Genomic DNA, 17,326 nt, shown 5'->3' on the forward strand with positions numbered 1-17,326 from the left:
GGGAAAAAAAATGGCACCCATTTCTCTACTGGATGGTGCCCATTTTCTAAGCACTGCTTGGGGGAAAGGCCGAGGAAAATTTGCTCTCTTGTCTCTTGAGAAACTTACACGTCAAACGCTCTTAATGAAAAGCTGATGGTGCTCTTGCTGTGGCAACTCTGCTCTCTCGCTGCCCTACACATGCTCCTGTTGAGGTAGACTTAACAAGTGGCTTTGAAATTAACCTGCGCCTCCTGCAAATAACCGTCTACAAGTTAAACTCTAAGTGAATGGGATTGTCAGCTCTGTACTGAATAGGCTGCCTTTCAATCACACTAAATCCCTTTATGTAAGCATTGACCACATTTACAAAAGCACAGAAAAGTACTTAGCAAAGGAGGCTTGAACACTGCTTGGGAGGCAATTAAGCTCCTCCATCAGATTTTCTCATCCTTCCCTCTGTCTTTTCTCCCATGTAATCAGGTGTGGCTGCTCTGACACATTGCCACTTCTGTTCTCAGCTTAAATACATATTTTCCTCTTCACTGCACTGAACCTATACAGATGTGTCATTAGCAAATGGAGTTCTTAATTATCTGAATTAAGGGACTGCGTCAGACACAACCCCTCCCAAACCCACAGCAAAGCACTGTTCTGAGTTCTATTATTAATTCTATTTTTTTCTTCAGACTTGCAGAAAGACTAGCCTGCATACATTTGCCAATTCTAACTGCCCAAATATCACTGATATGTAATGGTTTAACAATAAACTTCATGACATGGTCCCTGAAATTACAGAGTAAAGCCTGGCTGTACAATTGCTAAATAGAATAAACTGTTCTAAAAGGCCTATAGGATTCTTGTAAACTTAGGGCGGAATTGTCCCAGATTTGCACTGTGCGGTAGTGGGCGGCAAAAAAGTAATTTTACCCGTTGGTCGCAATGGTGGGTTTTCGCGCCGTATCGTCCCATTCCTGCCTCATTAGTTATGCAGCCACAGGAAACACGGTGTCTCGCTGGAGGGCGGACTCCGATTTGCCTTCCACGCCGTTACCTCGCTGCTTCCTCACGCCGGGCACCATATTTAAATTGCAGCTGCCCGCAAACTTCTCAACGCTTGTAGCCCAGGACTGCTCTGGTGAAGGCATTGTCCCAAAAGCCAAGAAGAGTGCAGCCCCTGGTTCCCTGGGATGCCTTCTGGACGCTGTGATGTCCTCCACCCCCGCTCTGGCTGCAGGAGGCCCATCAGTCTCACCACTCCGGCTTGGGAGGCAGTGGCAGAGGTGGTCAGTGCCAATGCTGCACGCAAGAGGCCGGCCATCCAGTGCAGAAAATGGATGAATCCGTGGCACCAGGGTAAGGCAACCATCTTACCAATCTAGCCTCACATACTCACAAGGCCATCACACATTCACTGGCATCTCACTCACTCCCAGCTCAAGGGACATCACCACTCACTCTCTTACACACACACCCTCACACCTCCATCTGGCCTCATCTCCTCTGGAGGCTGCCTCCTCAGCCCTCACCTTCTTGTGGCCACTTGCACAAATCAACATGTGCCCCCACACACACCCTGGGATATCCCCTTCCACAGTACAGCCCTCACCCTGCAGCCTCTTCTCTTGCCTAAGGCCACTTCTCCCCCTTCCCCAATAAAGCCTTAGGCCTGCAGCCATTGAAAAGCCAGCCCCGCAGACCCTTGCCGGTGAGCCATCCTAAACGTGACATGGTGCTGCCTTTGAAGCCTGGCACCGATGACTGCGAGTGCTGCCCGAAGCAATGTAGGCAAACAAACCTTGAAATCCCGAAGGAAATGCAGCCCGCCAGGTGAACATCGCTTATGTACAGTTGTGAAACACATTGGTGTCCAGTGTGGGGGAGATGATTCTGGCGAGCAGGGCTTATAATGAGATGCTAAAGTTTTGAAATTAGGTTCCTGAGGTGCGGTTTCAGGAAATGCAGCCCACCGTTGACGGGTGGAGCGGATGATCGCAATGTGGTTTAATGACAGTATGAAAGCAATTTTTTGGCATTCTTGGCAAAAGGATTTGTTCACCCCGCCACCCACCATGGGGCAGAAAACTCTGGCCTTAGTGTCGCACAGTCTATGAGGGAATGTGAGGTGAGCTGTATGTCCAGAGGATTATTGTACATTGTGAAATAATATCCTTAAAATCTATGACATAACCTGCTGATGCAACTCCCCCAAACTTTGGAGCTCAAGATCCCTCATTTTTTCTTCCTAAAGTCAATCATCAGGCTTACAAGACCAAACCTCTGAACACTCAGTGTCAACTACTCAACCACATACCTTGGCTTCCCTTTTCACTCATTTTAACTTTAGTGCTCTCTCTGCATTATGTAAATTGGTCTTTACTGCTCTGATCTAAACAAAAACACAATTGCCCTAGAATCCTGAAAATTTTTCTTCCTTATATCGGGCCTCAAATATGATTTCATTAAATATGGTATTTCATTAAACATGGTGCCAAAAATTCAAGAATTGGTACTTACTTAACAGGACAAGAGCCTTTCTAAACAAACATGCTAACATGTGCAAGGATCATGAAGAGGAGCGTTGAGTATTAACATTCCTGGGTCACTTTATAGGGGTTGGATAATATCAGATATGCATTGTGCAGTAAATGTAAGGATTATCATGTTACTTGCTGAGGAAATAGTTCAAAAATTACAGACAGGAAATGAGTTTGGATTACCTGTGTCTTTTTTGTATATACATGCCTGATGTTATTTGAATACTAAGATATGACCGAGGGAACACAGCTCTCTTACAAATAGACCCATCCAGTCCATTTAATTGGATCAACTGCATTTAATTCATACAAGTGCATAAAAGTATAAATAACCAAATTCATCAACACAGCTGCAAAACTATAACAGTGATTCATTGCAAATGAATGCAGGTCAATGGGTAAATGTGCCACCTGGTGTCCCAGATCAGAAAAGTCCCAGATTTGTTTGCAAGCCTGCGCTGAGCTCAGCTGGTGCAATTGTTTGGGGGGCTGCAATTTGTTGCAGTATCCTGAAGCAGGAGGGCAGAAATCAGCCAGGGTTAATTGTCAAACTTGACTGTATCCCGTGTGAATGTGCAGATAATAGTCAAGAACAGCATTAGATTCAGAGGGGTTGGAAATGGTCTTGGGCTGTAGCACATTGACCACCTGCTAAACACCCTGCATCAGATAATCAGACCCATTATAGTCAATGGAAGTGAATATGGGACAGGGCGTATAATAGTAACCAATGCAAAATCATGGCCAGAATTTTGCCCTCGTCGGGCGGGCGGAAGGGGTTGGCTTCTGCGATCGAGGCCGGAAGCGATTTCATGCTGGCAGGCCAATTAAGACCCCCTCCCGTCTCCCCAGTGTGAAACCCGAGCGGCAGCGCTCAGAGCTGGGGGTGGTGGGGGTGGAGTGCGAGTGGGGCGAGCTGCCTCAGGGAGATGAAGAATGTCGAAAAAAATTAATAAAGAAATTAAAAATATAATAAACATGTCCCCTCATGTGACTCTGTCTCTGTCGCATGAGCAGGGACATTTAATAATTAATTTTTAAATTTTTTATTTTATTTTTATTGGCTTTAGGAAACCTCATCTCGCCCGTGGATGAGGTTTCCTAAAAAGTGCAAAGGCCACTTGGCCTTTTTGCCTGCCCAGGAATTGTAAGGGCAGCGAAAAATTTCGTTCAATTATCTTTTTAATGGCCTTAACAGGCCTTTTTATTGTCGGTGGGTGCAATGCCGACTCTGGCGCTCGACCACCGAATAAAATATTGTGCGACTGCGCACTGACATCGGGGCGCTCGCCCGACATCAACTCGACCGGGTCGTGAGCGCGCCCTCCCACCGAGCCAAAAATTTAGCCCCATCTGTTTTACCCTATGGCCTAGAACCAAATCTATCCTACATTGGTTGCCCCATCCACCCACCCTATGTTTGCTGAATACCTTTCCAACATTCTCTCTCAGGCTTACGTGTGGGATATAGTCACTTAAGTGAGGTACTGGGGGACTGCCAGTGCCGGTAGAACCATATCCCAGAACGAGACACTTGCCTTCAGGAGAAATGAGAAGAAAAGCGGATCTGAAAAGATGAGCCGAAAAAAACAGTGTGATTTTGAAATGTCTCGTTGTCACTGGCAGATATGCCTGAACCTATTTGGCTGGGCAATTACGCACATGCAGGTAGTTTCAAAACCCTGACTCAGCATTCTGTGATGGCTTTGCTTTGTTCAAATAAAGTTCCCCCTTACCTCTAAGTCATTAAAGAATAGGTGCATATCGGCCAAATTAAAAATCATTTCCTCCATTCGCAATCCAAGTGACACTGCTGTGGGTGTATCCTGTCAAAAGAAGAGGTAGATTTAAGCCAAAAACAAAAGCAGATGCTGGAAATCTGAACTAAAGGTCACGACCTGAAACATTAACTCTGCTTCCTTCTCCACTAATGCTGCCAGGCCTGCTGAGTATTTCCAGAGTTTTCTGTTTTTATTATAGGTGGATTTAAGCTCCAGTTCTGTGAGTCCTAGTAATGACCTCTAGAGATTTGTTCGAACGTGAAGATGCAATTATTTGGTTCTTCCTTTACATTGCTTTTAGTAACATTTCATAAAATACTTTCTGGTTGTCAAAAAAAAATCATAGATTAATCAATTGACTCTATCAATGGATTTATACACGACGTGAGTCACAGAGAGCATGTATTGTTTGAGGCACAGAGTAATGATCCCTTTGAGTAATCTCTCGATTGGAACACAATGACTAATATTCACATGAGTCATACAGTACTAACAGGATAAAAGCATAAAGAAGAAAAAACTTTCATTTACGTGGCGCCTTCACAAACTCAGGCAGCCACTCTGCACACAGCAAGGTCCCACAAACAGCAATGAGGCAGGATACAAATAATCTGTTAGGGATTTTCCGGCCCCATCGTGGTGGGACCCAGTCTGGGCGATGCGGCGGCCCAGCCAAAAGTCCATTGGCTTTCGGCAGGACAGGACGATCCTGGCAGCGGGCGGGGATGGAAAATCCCACCCAATGATTTTGGTTAAGAGTTAAAGGTTGGCCAGTGCTTCGGAAGAACTCTCCTGTTCTTCTTTGAGATAATGGCTTGGGACCTTTTGATCCACATGAAGGGGAAGATGGGGCCTTGGTTTAGTGTCTCATCCCAATGGGTGGTGCTCCCTCAATACTGCATGGAAACATTGGCTTCTGTTAAGTGTTCGAGTCTCTAGAGCAGGTACCCACAACCTTCTGACTCAGGGGTGAGAGTGTTAGCACAAATCCAAGCAGATCCCTAGTACTGAACAATATGGTTAGCAGAGGGTGAAACACTCATTTGTGGCATTGTTTACATAACATAATAGTCACAGGATATTAAATACAGGGCAATGGTTCCATAAACTATACACAAACCAACAGTCACAGATTAACATTTTTTTCTTCTGTATTTGAAATATATATTTTTTTTTCCATTCCCAATCCACTAGAATTTAATGTAGTACACTTTGCATTTTGACAGTCTCATCACAATTTGTTGTCAGATGGTCACAGGTAAAGCATCAGATGTGATAATGAACTAATTGTGTGTCTAGTATCACTGGAATAGGCTGTAGATAGGACAAATGTATTGGCAACCATGGGCAGAATTTTACCGTCCTCCATTGGCGGGTTTGGAGGTGGGAATGCCCCTAAAGGTCTGAGTGACCTTCCCTCTGCCCTGCCACTTGTCCCCGAATTGTCTGCAAATTTACATGGGCGGGCAAGGACTAGGACGGCCTCGCCCCAATTAAGGCCCTTGAATAACATATTATTAGTCATTTAAGGGCCGCTTCACGGATGGTGGAGCTCAGGAATGGTGGGCGGCTGCGAAGCCCAGCAGATCACTCTGTCCTAGCCTTGAGTGGGAAGGAGGGGCAACTCCCTCAAAGGCCCCCTTTCCACATTCGACGCCCTGCCCCCAAGGTCTACTCCCCTGTGGGTGCTCCCTCCCCCCGCTGCCTCTCTATCAAGACCCCTAGCCCCCCTCTCGCCAACCCTCTCACCTCGCTTCCCCTCCCTTCAGTGAGAGTTATGGCCACGGCACTCCTGTCGTTGCTGGGGCTACAGAACTTCCAGCCAATGACATTGGCCGGCAGCTTTCTGAGGTAGGACTTCAGCCCTGACAAGGGGAGGTGATGGCGTAGTGGTATTGTTGCTGGACTAGTAATCTGGAGACCCAGGGTAATTCTCTGGGGATTGGGTTCGAATCCTACCACGGCCGATGGTGGAATTTGAATTCAATTTTTAAAAATCTGGTATTAAAAGTGACCATGAAACCATTGTCAACTGTCATAAAAACCCATCTGGTTCACTAATGCCCTTCAGGGAAGGAAATCTGCTGTCCTTACCTGGTCTGGCCTACATGTGACTCCAGACCCACAGCAATGTGGTTGACTCTTAACTGACCCTGAACAAGGGTTATTAATGCTGGCCTAGCCAGTGATGCCCACGTTCCATGAATGAGCAAAATAAAAGTCCCGTCTCCAAACAATCAAAGCTCCTCGGACTGTCAAGTGACTGTGGGGCTGCTGTGATCTGTGGGATGTGTTCCCTGATGACTATTCTGAAAAATCCTGCCCCCCCATGTGTTTCAACTGTGAAGAGCCTAGCATTCCCATATGATACATTGCTGAAATTTTTAAAAAAGTTGTTTCACTGTTTGCTGTTAGTCCCTAAGCCATATCAGTGTTTATAAAATGCTCGAGTTCTGCGATATGACACCTTTATATGATATGGAAGATTCTGGTTTCCCAGTGCTCTTCATCATATTCTCACATTTTAAATGAGGGGCTTTACTTGTACTTAGGCTTGCTCTGGGAAATGGGGACATTGTGGAGCTGGGTCTGCTCTGCTCCAGATTTTTCAGCAGCTGTTGCCAAATGGTTAGCTTTAAAAAAAAAGCTCTTGAACAACAGAGTGCCCCCTGCCCCGCTTCACATTATCCCCAGTGCCCCACCCCCAATCACTGCAAGCAGCCCAGAATTCACCTTTATAAAATTGGGCGGGCTGCCTGGGGAGGCACGGGCTGGAGAAAATGTGTTTTTCAAGTTAAACTGGATTTAAAACAGATATTTTCATTTGCATTCAGTGTTGGAGCAGGGTGAGTGTGGAGCTTGTCAGTGGTGTGTCGACAGGCTGCTGTAAGCTTTAGGAATTCTTTAGGTCAAATTGTCATGTTGACTTGCTCCCTACTCGAGTAATACGGCAGCATTTTTGGGCAGGGAAGAGAAAGTTAAAATTTCTCCAAGTTTTTTTTTTACTATTTTTCAATATTTTCATTCTGTTGTGTGATAATTACCACTTAGAGAATTTCACTTCAGAACTTGAATTTTAGTGTCAGTTTGACCTTAGCTCTCAAAAACTTGGCATGGAGTTAAAAAAAAAATGTCATCTCGGCATGGTTTATGCCGGATTTTGAATGTTGCGTGAGCTTGATGCCTCAGAGGTTGGTATCAGATTCTCCGTAAGTTTAGAACTGACCCTTTGTGAGACCTGTATTATAACATTACAGAAAACCCTTCTTGTAGATGCTAGGTGATAGAAAACATATTTGGGGTGTAAATTAATTTCATAATTCAAAGAGTTCAGATAGTATAGAACGACATTGCTTGGGGACAGGGAATGTGGATCATGTTTACCCTGACTTAGTGCAGTTAGAACTTGACATGGAGTTACAAGTTACTGAAATGTTAATAAAGCAAAATATGTTACAGTTTAAAAATTTTAAAACTATTTTTTTAACCTGAAGAGTCAGACAAAACTTAATTATGTGCAGCTACATGGTTGTCAGAATGATAAGTATTTTGCATTTAGGTTCCATGACTAGATTTTACTCTGGTGAACATGGTCAACACGTCTACAAGTTGCATCTTTCCTTCCAGTGGTAATTCTCAGACTGGGGTGTGTCCAAACAAGGTGGCTGTCCGAATGGTGAATGGGGCAGCGTTAGAATAAGTAAAATCTTTTCGTTGCTCTAGCTCCTTCTGCCCCTGAATTCTAGGGGCAGGATTTTACGCCCCGCGGGACCCAATCGGGCGTAAAATGGCGCGTGACGACATCAGGCGAGCATCCTGACGTCATTGCATGCTCGCACGATATTTTGGTAGGTGGGCGTGCACGAGAGTCGGGAGCCGCCTGCCGACAATTAGGAGGCCTATTAAGGTCATTAATCAATTAATTAAAAGTTCTTTATCGCTGCCCGTCCAATCTTAACGGTTGGCGGGCGGGCGAATCGGCCATTAGATTTTTTAGTAAACTTCATCGACGGGCAGGACGAGGTTTCCAACATTCATTTTTTAAAAAAAATTTGCTTTCACCTTATTTTTATTGCGTTTATGTTCTTGTAAGTGAGTCCTATGTGGGGACATTTTTTTCTGATTTTCAGAAGCTTTATTTTTGATTTTTAAATTCTTCAGCTCCCTCCCTTCAGGGAGCTTTCAGCGCGCGCTCCCCCGCGCACGCACAGACTTTTGCGCTCACGCTTCTCCTGCCTCCACCCGGGCAGCGCTGAGCTTCTCAGCGCGTCTTTCATGCCGGCTGGCTGTTAATTGGCCATCCAGCGTGAAATCGTGGTTGGGGGCTGATCGGGGGCAGCTGGCCGTTTCCCGGCCGCTCCCGGGCCCGCCTGCCGCCCCCGCCCGATGACCCAAAAATCTTGCCCTTTGTCCCTCAGCTCCAACTATGTCTGAAGGGACTTTAAAAATGCACCTTTGTTACTCTATTAAAAACAATCGCAATTTCAAACACTTCTATTAAATCTTCCCTTAACCTTCTCTGCTTTAAGGAGAATAATCACAGCTTCTCTAGGCTCTCCACATAACCAACTCCCTTATCCCTGGTATCATTCTGCTATCCCCCTCTGCACCCTCTCCATGGTCTTGCCAACTCTTTCTGAAATGTGGTGCCCAGAATTGGACACAATACTCCAGCTGGTGCCCATTCTTCCTTCTAAAGTGCACCCCTCGCTAATTGTTATGATTAGTCAACATTTCAACATATAATTATCATTGTATGGTCCAAAAACCGTGATGGCAAAAAGCGAACTAGATGGACCTGTCTAGGCGGTCTTATGTTTCTGTTTTTATTCAATAGTTCTCTGCTGTTGACTCTCAGTGACCAACAGTACTTCTTGTCACGATGTGATAAATAGAATAAAATTCTGCTAGATTGCCGTAAAATGGATCAGTCTTACTTCCTTTCTAACAAGTGTATGTTATTAACTGTAGAGCAATTCAATGATTTTAATATCCCCTATAATTATAACACAATTAATCCGTCTTAAGGAAACCGTGTTTGTGGCCAGCACTCCAAAATGAGTAAAACCACTTGGCTTTTAGCGTTCTCCAACATTTCGGGTTTATTTTGGCTCCACTGGGTATCAGCAACCTGAGGGATTGGTAAACCAGAATGGAATGATTTATTAAGCCTTAAAAGTTGAACAAACCCTCGTAAACCGGGACAGCCCCTTGCAACGATTAATTAAAAGTATAGCCTGCAACAATTATTAGCTTGAGATTTCTTTCTTAAGGTTTTCTTCAAAATAGAAATGCTTCACAGAAGGGACTTTCATAGTTCATTGTAAAACCAAGCAACTGCTGAAATCTGGGGACAGGTGAGTTTCTGGTATAGCAGGAAGTGCGTGTGGCCCTGGAGCTTACTCTAAATAATTAACCCAGAAAGGCAGCTTTTCAGACTCAAAATACACAGCGTGCTTTGCTGTGGTTTCCAAAAGGGAGAAATTTAACTCATGGCTATCTGTTTTGCACTGACAAATTGATGGGGTTACGGGGGAGGTGGATTTTGGTCATCCCATTGATGCCTAAGATCCACTTGATTCCATATTCAGGCAGGCCTGTGAATGGGCAATCGAGTTGCCCACCTGAAACATTGATTGTAGAACCCCAATGCAAACTCAGGCACAAAGGGCCAGAGCAAAGCAGAGTTGCCCCGGGTCTTGACTAGTCAAAAGGCCAAAACAGTGGTCCTTAAAGGGACTGCTGGAGACCATGCAAAAACTGCCAGAATGTTTATTCAAAGTTGTATTTTTGTGGAGGCGCAAACAGAGGTGCTCGACCTAGAGCCAGAAAAATACTGTGGGCTGGATTTTCCCCATTGGCTTTTGTTCCTCCCTACAAGCTGTGCATTGTCAGATCTGTTCTCAATTTGTTATGGGCTGTCTGGAAAGCTGCACCAAGATGTTTGGCACCCATAGCTTTCTGAATCCATTCAAACGAAATTTGATGCCAAATTTGGCGTGGGTCTCAGGTAGACATGGGATGAAGCCCACCGACTCAGCAGCATTAAGGTCACAAGGTGAAGTTCTAACCACTGCCACCCACCCCCCACCCCTCCAACCCTTTTTCAAGACCATATACAAACTGACCAAATACTAGGACAGCAACATTACAGAATCCAGCGCACATGCTATCTATTATAAGTGAAGTCTGAAGAGACATGTTCATAAACCTGGCAATATACTATGATTTCAAGTTTATTTGCTGTGCCTAATAATTTCAAACCACTTGTACATTAAGGAAGCATTGCTTTGAAAGTGTGGTGGAGGCAGGTTCAATCGAGGTATTCAAGAGGGCATTAGATGATTATTTGCATAGAAACAAGGTGCAGGGATACGGGGAAAAGGCAAGGCAATGACACTAGGTCATAATGCTCATTTGGAGAGCTGGTGCAGACACGATGGGCTGAATGGCCTCCTTCTGTGTCGTTAAAATTCTGTGATTCTGTGTCCACTTGGCTCAGTGGCAGCATTTGGCCTCTGACTTAAAAGCCTTTGGGCTCAAGATTCACTCCAGAATTTGTGCATACAAATCTAAGCTGCTATTTTCATGTAGTACTGAGGGAATTGCTACATTGTTAGAAGAGACATTGTTTGAATGCCTGTTTAGGTGGATGTAAAAGAAACCAGAGCACTTTTTTGGAGAAGAAGAGCAAGGAGTTCTCCAGATGTCTTGACTACCATTTAGCTCCTCAACCAAAGTCACCAAAACAGATTAACTGGCCTTTCCTTTTATTGCTGTTTATGGGACCTTATTGTATACAGTGACTACACTTCAAATATTAAAGTTGCTGGTTGAAAAGCGTTTCGTAGATGTAAGGTGTTATATATATATATTCAGGTTCCTTCTTTCTTACGTCAGTACAAGGAATGCAACATTAAATATTAGTAATGATTCTAAGGGCAAGATTTTCCCTGCAGTCTTCAAGACCCTGTCGTAAGGCTCAAAGTGGTTTCAGAAGCCCACATTTTGTAGGGAACAGTGATTGATCTGTGATTTTCCTTGAACTGGCCAATTAGTGGCCAGACAATGGGCCTGATGTCCAGTCAGGGATACCAAGCGGGCTCCCAAAGCTGGAGGGTCAGTGGGAGGCATACCAGCTCAGAAGAAACAGAAACTAACCTCTCAAGGTAAGTGAGAGAGAGGGCGCCCCCCCCAAGATGGATTTGCTTTCACTCCAACTATTTTATGGGAGGCCGCCTCCAGGCAGCTTCCCTGTTACCTGACCTGGAGGCTCCAACAATCGGCCTTAATTAGCATTTAACTAGTTGAATTGGTTATCTGCCACTTGTGGGTACATAGGCCTGCTGCCCTCCCAATCCATCTCTGGGAAAATGGCCCAAGGGTGGGATGGATCCGAGGAATCAGCATGCCAGCTGGCAGCATGAGATTCTAAAAAATTCAGCCCTAAATTTCAACAATCAAAATATAAAGTAACACATGTTACTGATGTAAGACAAGACTACAATAGTGTGAGCAATAAGCTAGAAGCAAGTTGGACAAGACTAACAGCAAACAGTGTATTTTACAGCAAACTGGCAGTCTATTCACTTAGAAAACAGATGCTATTTAAACAGTGAACTACAGCAAACAGTCTACAGAGTCTATTTAAAATGAATCTGTCTCTCAACACCCCCACCAGCCTCCCCGCTCCCCACCTCCCACCCTCTTTAAATTATCAGATGGCTTGTCCAGCTTCAAATTCTGGGCGAACAGAAATTTCTTCCACTTAAATATTTGGGAGACTGAAGCCATTGTCTAATATTGCATCTTGCTAAACTGTTTAAAGTGTTGGTGGGGGGTGGGTAGAACCAGGACTTCGAAAAGGGGAGAGGCAGAAAAAGAACAGGACCTGAAAGGACAGGAGCCATTTTGATTGTGTTACACCAGCTTGCTGTTAGAAACAGAATCAGGCTTTCTAAATGGGACCTTCGGAGGTGGTAGTTGGAGACTGAGTGCTTAAACCCAGGAATTTGTTAGTGAGGGAATTTGGTGCATAAGGGAGGACGTGCTGTTCTGGCCTTCACAAAAAGGAGTGGTCCCAGAGCGGAAGCTAGGGACAGCGAGACCCAAAAGCTGAAGCCTGGAGTATTAATTAGGCATGCATGTAAGTGATCGGTGAGATTTAAGTTTTGTTTCTCGCTAAACTGGGGCATTAGTTTAAACTGGTACTGGGGAAATATAAGTTTTATATTAAGCTTGTAGTGCAACGAGTTAAAGCCCTCAATATATCTATGGATAATCATTGGGTGATATTCTAAACTTGAAACTTAATTAGTTAAATGGAAACAAAGTAAAGATGGCAGGGCAGGTGATGTGTTGCAACTGTAGCATGTGTGAGCTAGTGGACACCTGTGTGATCCATGGCATTCACATCTGCAGTAAGTATCTGCAGCTCAGAAAACTTTCTCTCAGATTTGACGAGCTGGAGTGTGAACTTTGGTCAATGCAATGTGTCAGGGAGAGAGAAAATTACTTGGACGCTTTGTTCGAGGTGGCAGTCACACCCCTTAAGGCTATATTCTTCACATTTGGTCAGTGGTCAGGGACAGGAGGGTGTGACTGCAAGTGAAGCAGGTATGTGGATCCAGAAGGTAGCAGTGGAGGAGCCTCAGCCCTTGCAATTGTCCAACAGATTCGATGTTCTTGCAACTTTTATGGACGAGAGAAGGGACTGTAGGGAGGATGAGCAAACTGACCATAGCACCGTGGCGCAGGGAGCCATTCAAGTGGCGAGCAAAAAGTAATGTTGTTGTAGTAGGGGGCAATATTGTTAGAAGGATAGATACTGCAGCTGAGAGTGTAAGTCCTGAAGGCTGTGTTGCCTGCCTGGTGCCAGGGTTAAGGACATCTCCTTGGGCCTGGAAAGGAACTTGGAGTCAGTGGGGGGGGGTGGAAGGATCCAGTTGCCATGGTTCACATGGGAAGCATGACATAGGTAGAACTATGAAAGATGTTTTGCTGAGGGGGTATGAGCAGCTAGGGACTAAACCAAACTACAGAACCACAAAGGTAATAATCACCGGGTTACTACCTGAGCCACGAGCAAATTGGCATAGGGTAAATAAGATAAGAGTTGAATGCATGGCTCACAGTTGGTTGGTTCATGTGACAAGGCAATAGTGCAGGGTGGTGGTGTGACACGGCCAAGTGTGACAGGAAAGCACAGCACGTACAAACATAGAAGTGCACCAGGGAAAAATGGTAAAAAGTAAGAATTAAGAGCTCTTTATCTGAATGCATGCAACACTTATAACAAGATGGATGAATTGATAACAAAATAAAAATGAGTATGGTATGATTGCCATTGTAAAGTGACCATGGCTGGTACCCAATTATTCAAAGATATTTGACATTTTGGAAGGACAGGAAGAAAGGAAAAGGTGGTGGGGTAGCTCTGTTAATAAAGGATAAGATCAGCACGGTCATGAGAAATGATTATGGTCTGGGGAATCAAAGTGTAGAATCAGTTTGGTGGAGAAAAGAAATAGCAAAGGAAAGAAGTCACTGGTGGGAGTGTCTTATAGGCCCTCTGACAGTAGCTACACTGTAGGACAGAGTATAAATCAAGACATAATGTAAACTGTAATAAAAGTGCTGCAATAGTTATGGGAGATTTTAATCTTCATATACACTGGACAAATCAAATTGGCAAAGGTAGCCTGGGTGGTGAGTTCATAGAATGTATTCGGGATAGCTTCTTTGAAAAATATACTCTACAACCAACCAGGGAACATATTATTTTAGGCCTGGTAAAGTGTAATGAGGTAGGGTTAATTCGTGACCTCATAGTAGAAGATCCTCTTGGTAAGAGCGATCTTAACATGATAGAATTTACATTCAATCTGAGGGTGGGAAATTTGGGTCTGAAATTAGTGCCTTAAAAGTAAATAAAGGCAATTACAAGGAATGAAGACATTGGGCAGAATTTTCTGCCTTCGGGCGGGCGGGCCTGACCCAATCTCTGGTGGGCGGGGAGCTGATCCCCACCGGAGAAATGGGCCCCACCATCATTTTACGTGGGCGGGCCAATTAAAGCCCACCCAGCGTGACGTCTGCTGGGAGGTGCTATGCGCTTCCTGTGTGGGCGGGAGGGCTTATTCCCCAAAAGCGAGAGTGTGCTCTTTCGCGCATGCGCACGAAAGAGCGCACATCTCCCTGAGGCTAAGTGCTGCCTCAGGGAGTTCACTGACAGTTCTAAAAACATTAGAATAGAAAAAAAAATCCTTAACATGTCCCCATCATGTGACAATGTCACATGAGATGGGACATGTTCATAATTTACACTAAAACTTTATTAAACTTTTTAAATCCCTACATGAAACCTCATCCCGCTGGTAGATGAGGTTTCATGTTTTTTTTAATTCTCCGCCGGGGCTCCTGGCCTGCCCGCCAACCTTAAGGTTGGATGGGCAGGTCCTTTAATTGTTTTAATGATCCTGTCAATGGCCTCAATTGGCCATTGACAGGTCGGCGGGCACACAGCTGATTTTGCTGTGCCCCCACCTTCCTGACGATTTTAATGGGGCGGGATGACGTGGATAGTGTCAGGGGGAACCCTCCGTGTCATTTTACGTGTCAGCGAGCAGGCCCCGCCCCCGCTCACCGACGGCAAAATTCAGCCCAGAGTTGGTTAATGTGGCATAGGAAAATAGGTTCAAAGATTAGACGGAAGATATGCAATGGCAGACATTTAAAGAGACATTGCATGACTCTCAATAAAGATATATTCCATTGAGAAAGACAAAGTCTAGGTGAAGGATGCACCACCTGTGGCTAAGGAAATTAAGGATGGTATCAAATTGAAAGAAAAGATGTCCAATGCTGCAAAGATTAGTGATAGCCAGGAGATTAGGAAAATTTTAGAAACCAGCAAAGGATGACCAAAAAAAAAAAATGAAGTGGGAGAAATTGGAGTATGAGCAAGCTAGCAAGAAATATAAAAACAGACAGTAAAACATTCTGTAAGTATATAAGAAGGAAAATAGTAGATAAATTAAGCATTGGTCCCTTGGAGGGTGAGACTGGGGAATTAATAATGGGATAGGGAAATGGCAGAGACTATGAATGTATTTTGTATCTGTCTTCACAATAGAAGACACAAAAAGCATCCCAAGAATAGTAGAAAAGCAGTGGGCAAAAGGGAGGGAGGAATTTAAAACAATCAGAATCACTTGAGAAAAACTCATAGGACTAAAGGTTGACAAGTCCCCAGGACCTAATGGCCTGTAAGCTAGAGTGTTAAGGGAAGTGACTGCAGAAATAATGGATGCATCGGTTACAATCTCCCAAAATTTCCTAGATTCTGCAAAGGTCCAGCGGATTGGAAAACAGCAAATGTAACACCACTATTCAAGAAAGGACGGAGATGGAAAGCAGGAAGCTATAGGCCAGTTAGTCTAACATATGTCATCAGGAAAATACTAGAATCTATTATTAAGGAAGTAGTAGCATAATATTTAGAAAATCATAATACAGTCAAGCAGAGTCAATATGATTTAGTGAACCAGAAATCATGTTTGACAAATTTATTAGAGTTCTTTGAGGATGTAACAAGCAGGGTGGATAAAGGGCTACTAGTACTGTATTTGATTTCCAAAAGGCATTCGATTAAATGCCACTTTTTAAAAATTATTTCACGGGGTTTGGGCATCACTGGCTAGGCCAGCATTTATTACCCATCCCTAAATGCTCTTGAGAAAATGGTGATGAGTGGCCTTCTTAAATTGATGGAAGGCCATCTGGTGCAGGCACGCCCACAGTACTGTTAGGAAGGGAATTCCAGGATTCTCACCCAGCGACGGTGAAGGAATGGCAATATATTTCCAAGTCAGGATAGTGTGTGGCTTGGAGGGAAACTCCCAGGTGGTGGTGTTCCCATGCGTCTGCTGCCCTTGTCCTTCCAAATCCATGATTTGGAAGGTACTGTTGAACGAGCCTTGTTGAGTTGCTACAGTGCATCTTGTATATAGTACACACTGCTGCAACTGTGTGTCAGTGTTGGAAGTAATGAGTTTAAGATGGTGGATAGGGTGCCAATCAAGTGGACTGCTTGGTCCTGGATCGTGTCAAGCTTCTTGAGTGTTGTTGGAACTGAGTGGCCCTGGCAGAACCCCAATTAAGCGTCAGTGAGCAGGTTATTCCTGAGTACGTGCCACTTGATAGCATTGTTGACCTTCCATCACTTTGCTGATGACCGAAAGTAGACTGATGGGGCAGTAATTGGCTGGGTTGGATTTGTACTGTTTTTTGTGGATAGGACATACCTGGGCAATTTTCCAAATTCCACAATTTTCTGGGTAGATGCCAGTGTTGTAGCTGTACTGGAACAGCTTGGATAGGGGCTTGGCTGATTCTGGAGGACAAGTCTTCAGTACTGTTGCCAGAATATTGTCAGGGCCCAAAGCCTTTGCAGTATCCAGTGCCTTCAGCCGTTTCTTGATATCACGTGGAGTGAATCAAATTGGCTAAAAATTGGCAGCTGTGATGCTGGGGACCTCAGGAGGAGGCCGAGATAGATCATCCACTCAATACTTCTGGCTGAAGATTGTAGCAAATGCTTCAGTCTTATCTTTTGTACTGATGTGCTGGGCATTCCCATCATTGAGGATGGGGATATTTGTGGAGCCTCCTCCTCCAGGGAGTTGTTAATTGTCCACCAAAATTCGTGACAGGATGTGCCAGGCCTGCAGAATTTAGATCTGATCTATTGGTTGTGGAATCGGCTAGCTCTGTCTATTGCATGCTGATCTGCTGTTTGGCATGCAAGTAGTCCTGAGTTGTAGCTTTTCCAGGTTGATGCCTCATTTTTAGGTATGTCTGGTGCTGTTCCTGGCATGCCCTCCTGCACTCTTCAGTGAACCAGGGTTGATCCCCTGGCTTGATGGTAATGGTAGAGTGGGGGATATGCCGGGCCATGAAGTTACAGGTTGTGTTCGAGTACAATTCTGATGTTGCTGATGGCCCACAGAGCCTCATGGATGCCCAGTT

General features: G+C 44.6%; 1 protein-coding gene across 1 annotated transcript in view; it reads right to left on the reverse strand.

Moving 5' to 3' along the window:
• The window catches only part of LOC144688449 (protein phosphatase EYA1-like), a 261,652-nt gene that overhangs the window by 26,888 nt on the left and 217,438 nt on the right, over positions 1 to 17,326 (reverse strand). The window contains exon 11 of the mRNA XM_078555016.1: positions 4,253 to 4,342. Coding sequence (XP_078411142.1) covers positions 4,253 to 4,342 — 90 coding nt within the window. The remainder of the gene's footprint in view (positions 1 to 4,252; positions 4,343 to 17,326) is intronic.

This window comes from Cetorhinus maximus, chromosome 13, assembly GCF_964194155.1.
Source record: "Cetorhinus maximus chromosome 13, sCetMax3.hap1.1, whole genome shotgun sequence".
Taxonomy (NCBI): domain Eukaryota; kingdom Metazoa; phylum Chordata; class Chondrichthyes; order Lamniformes; family Cetorhinidae; genus Cetorhinus; species Cetorhinus maximus.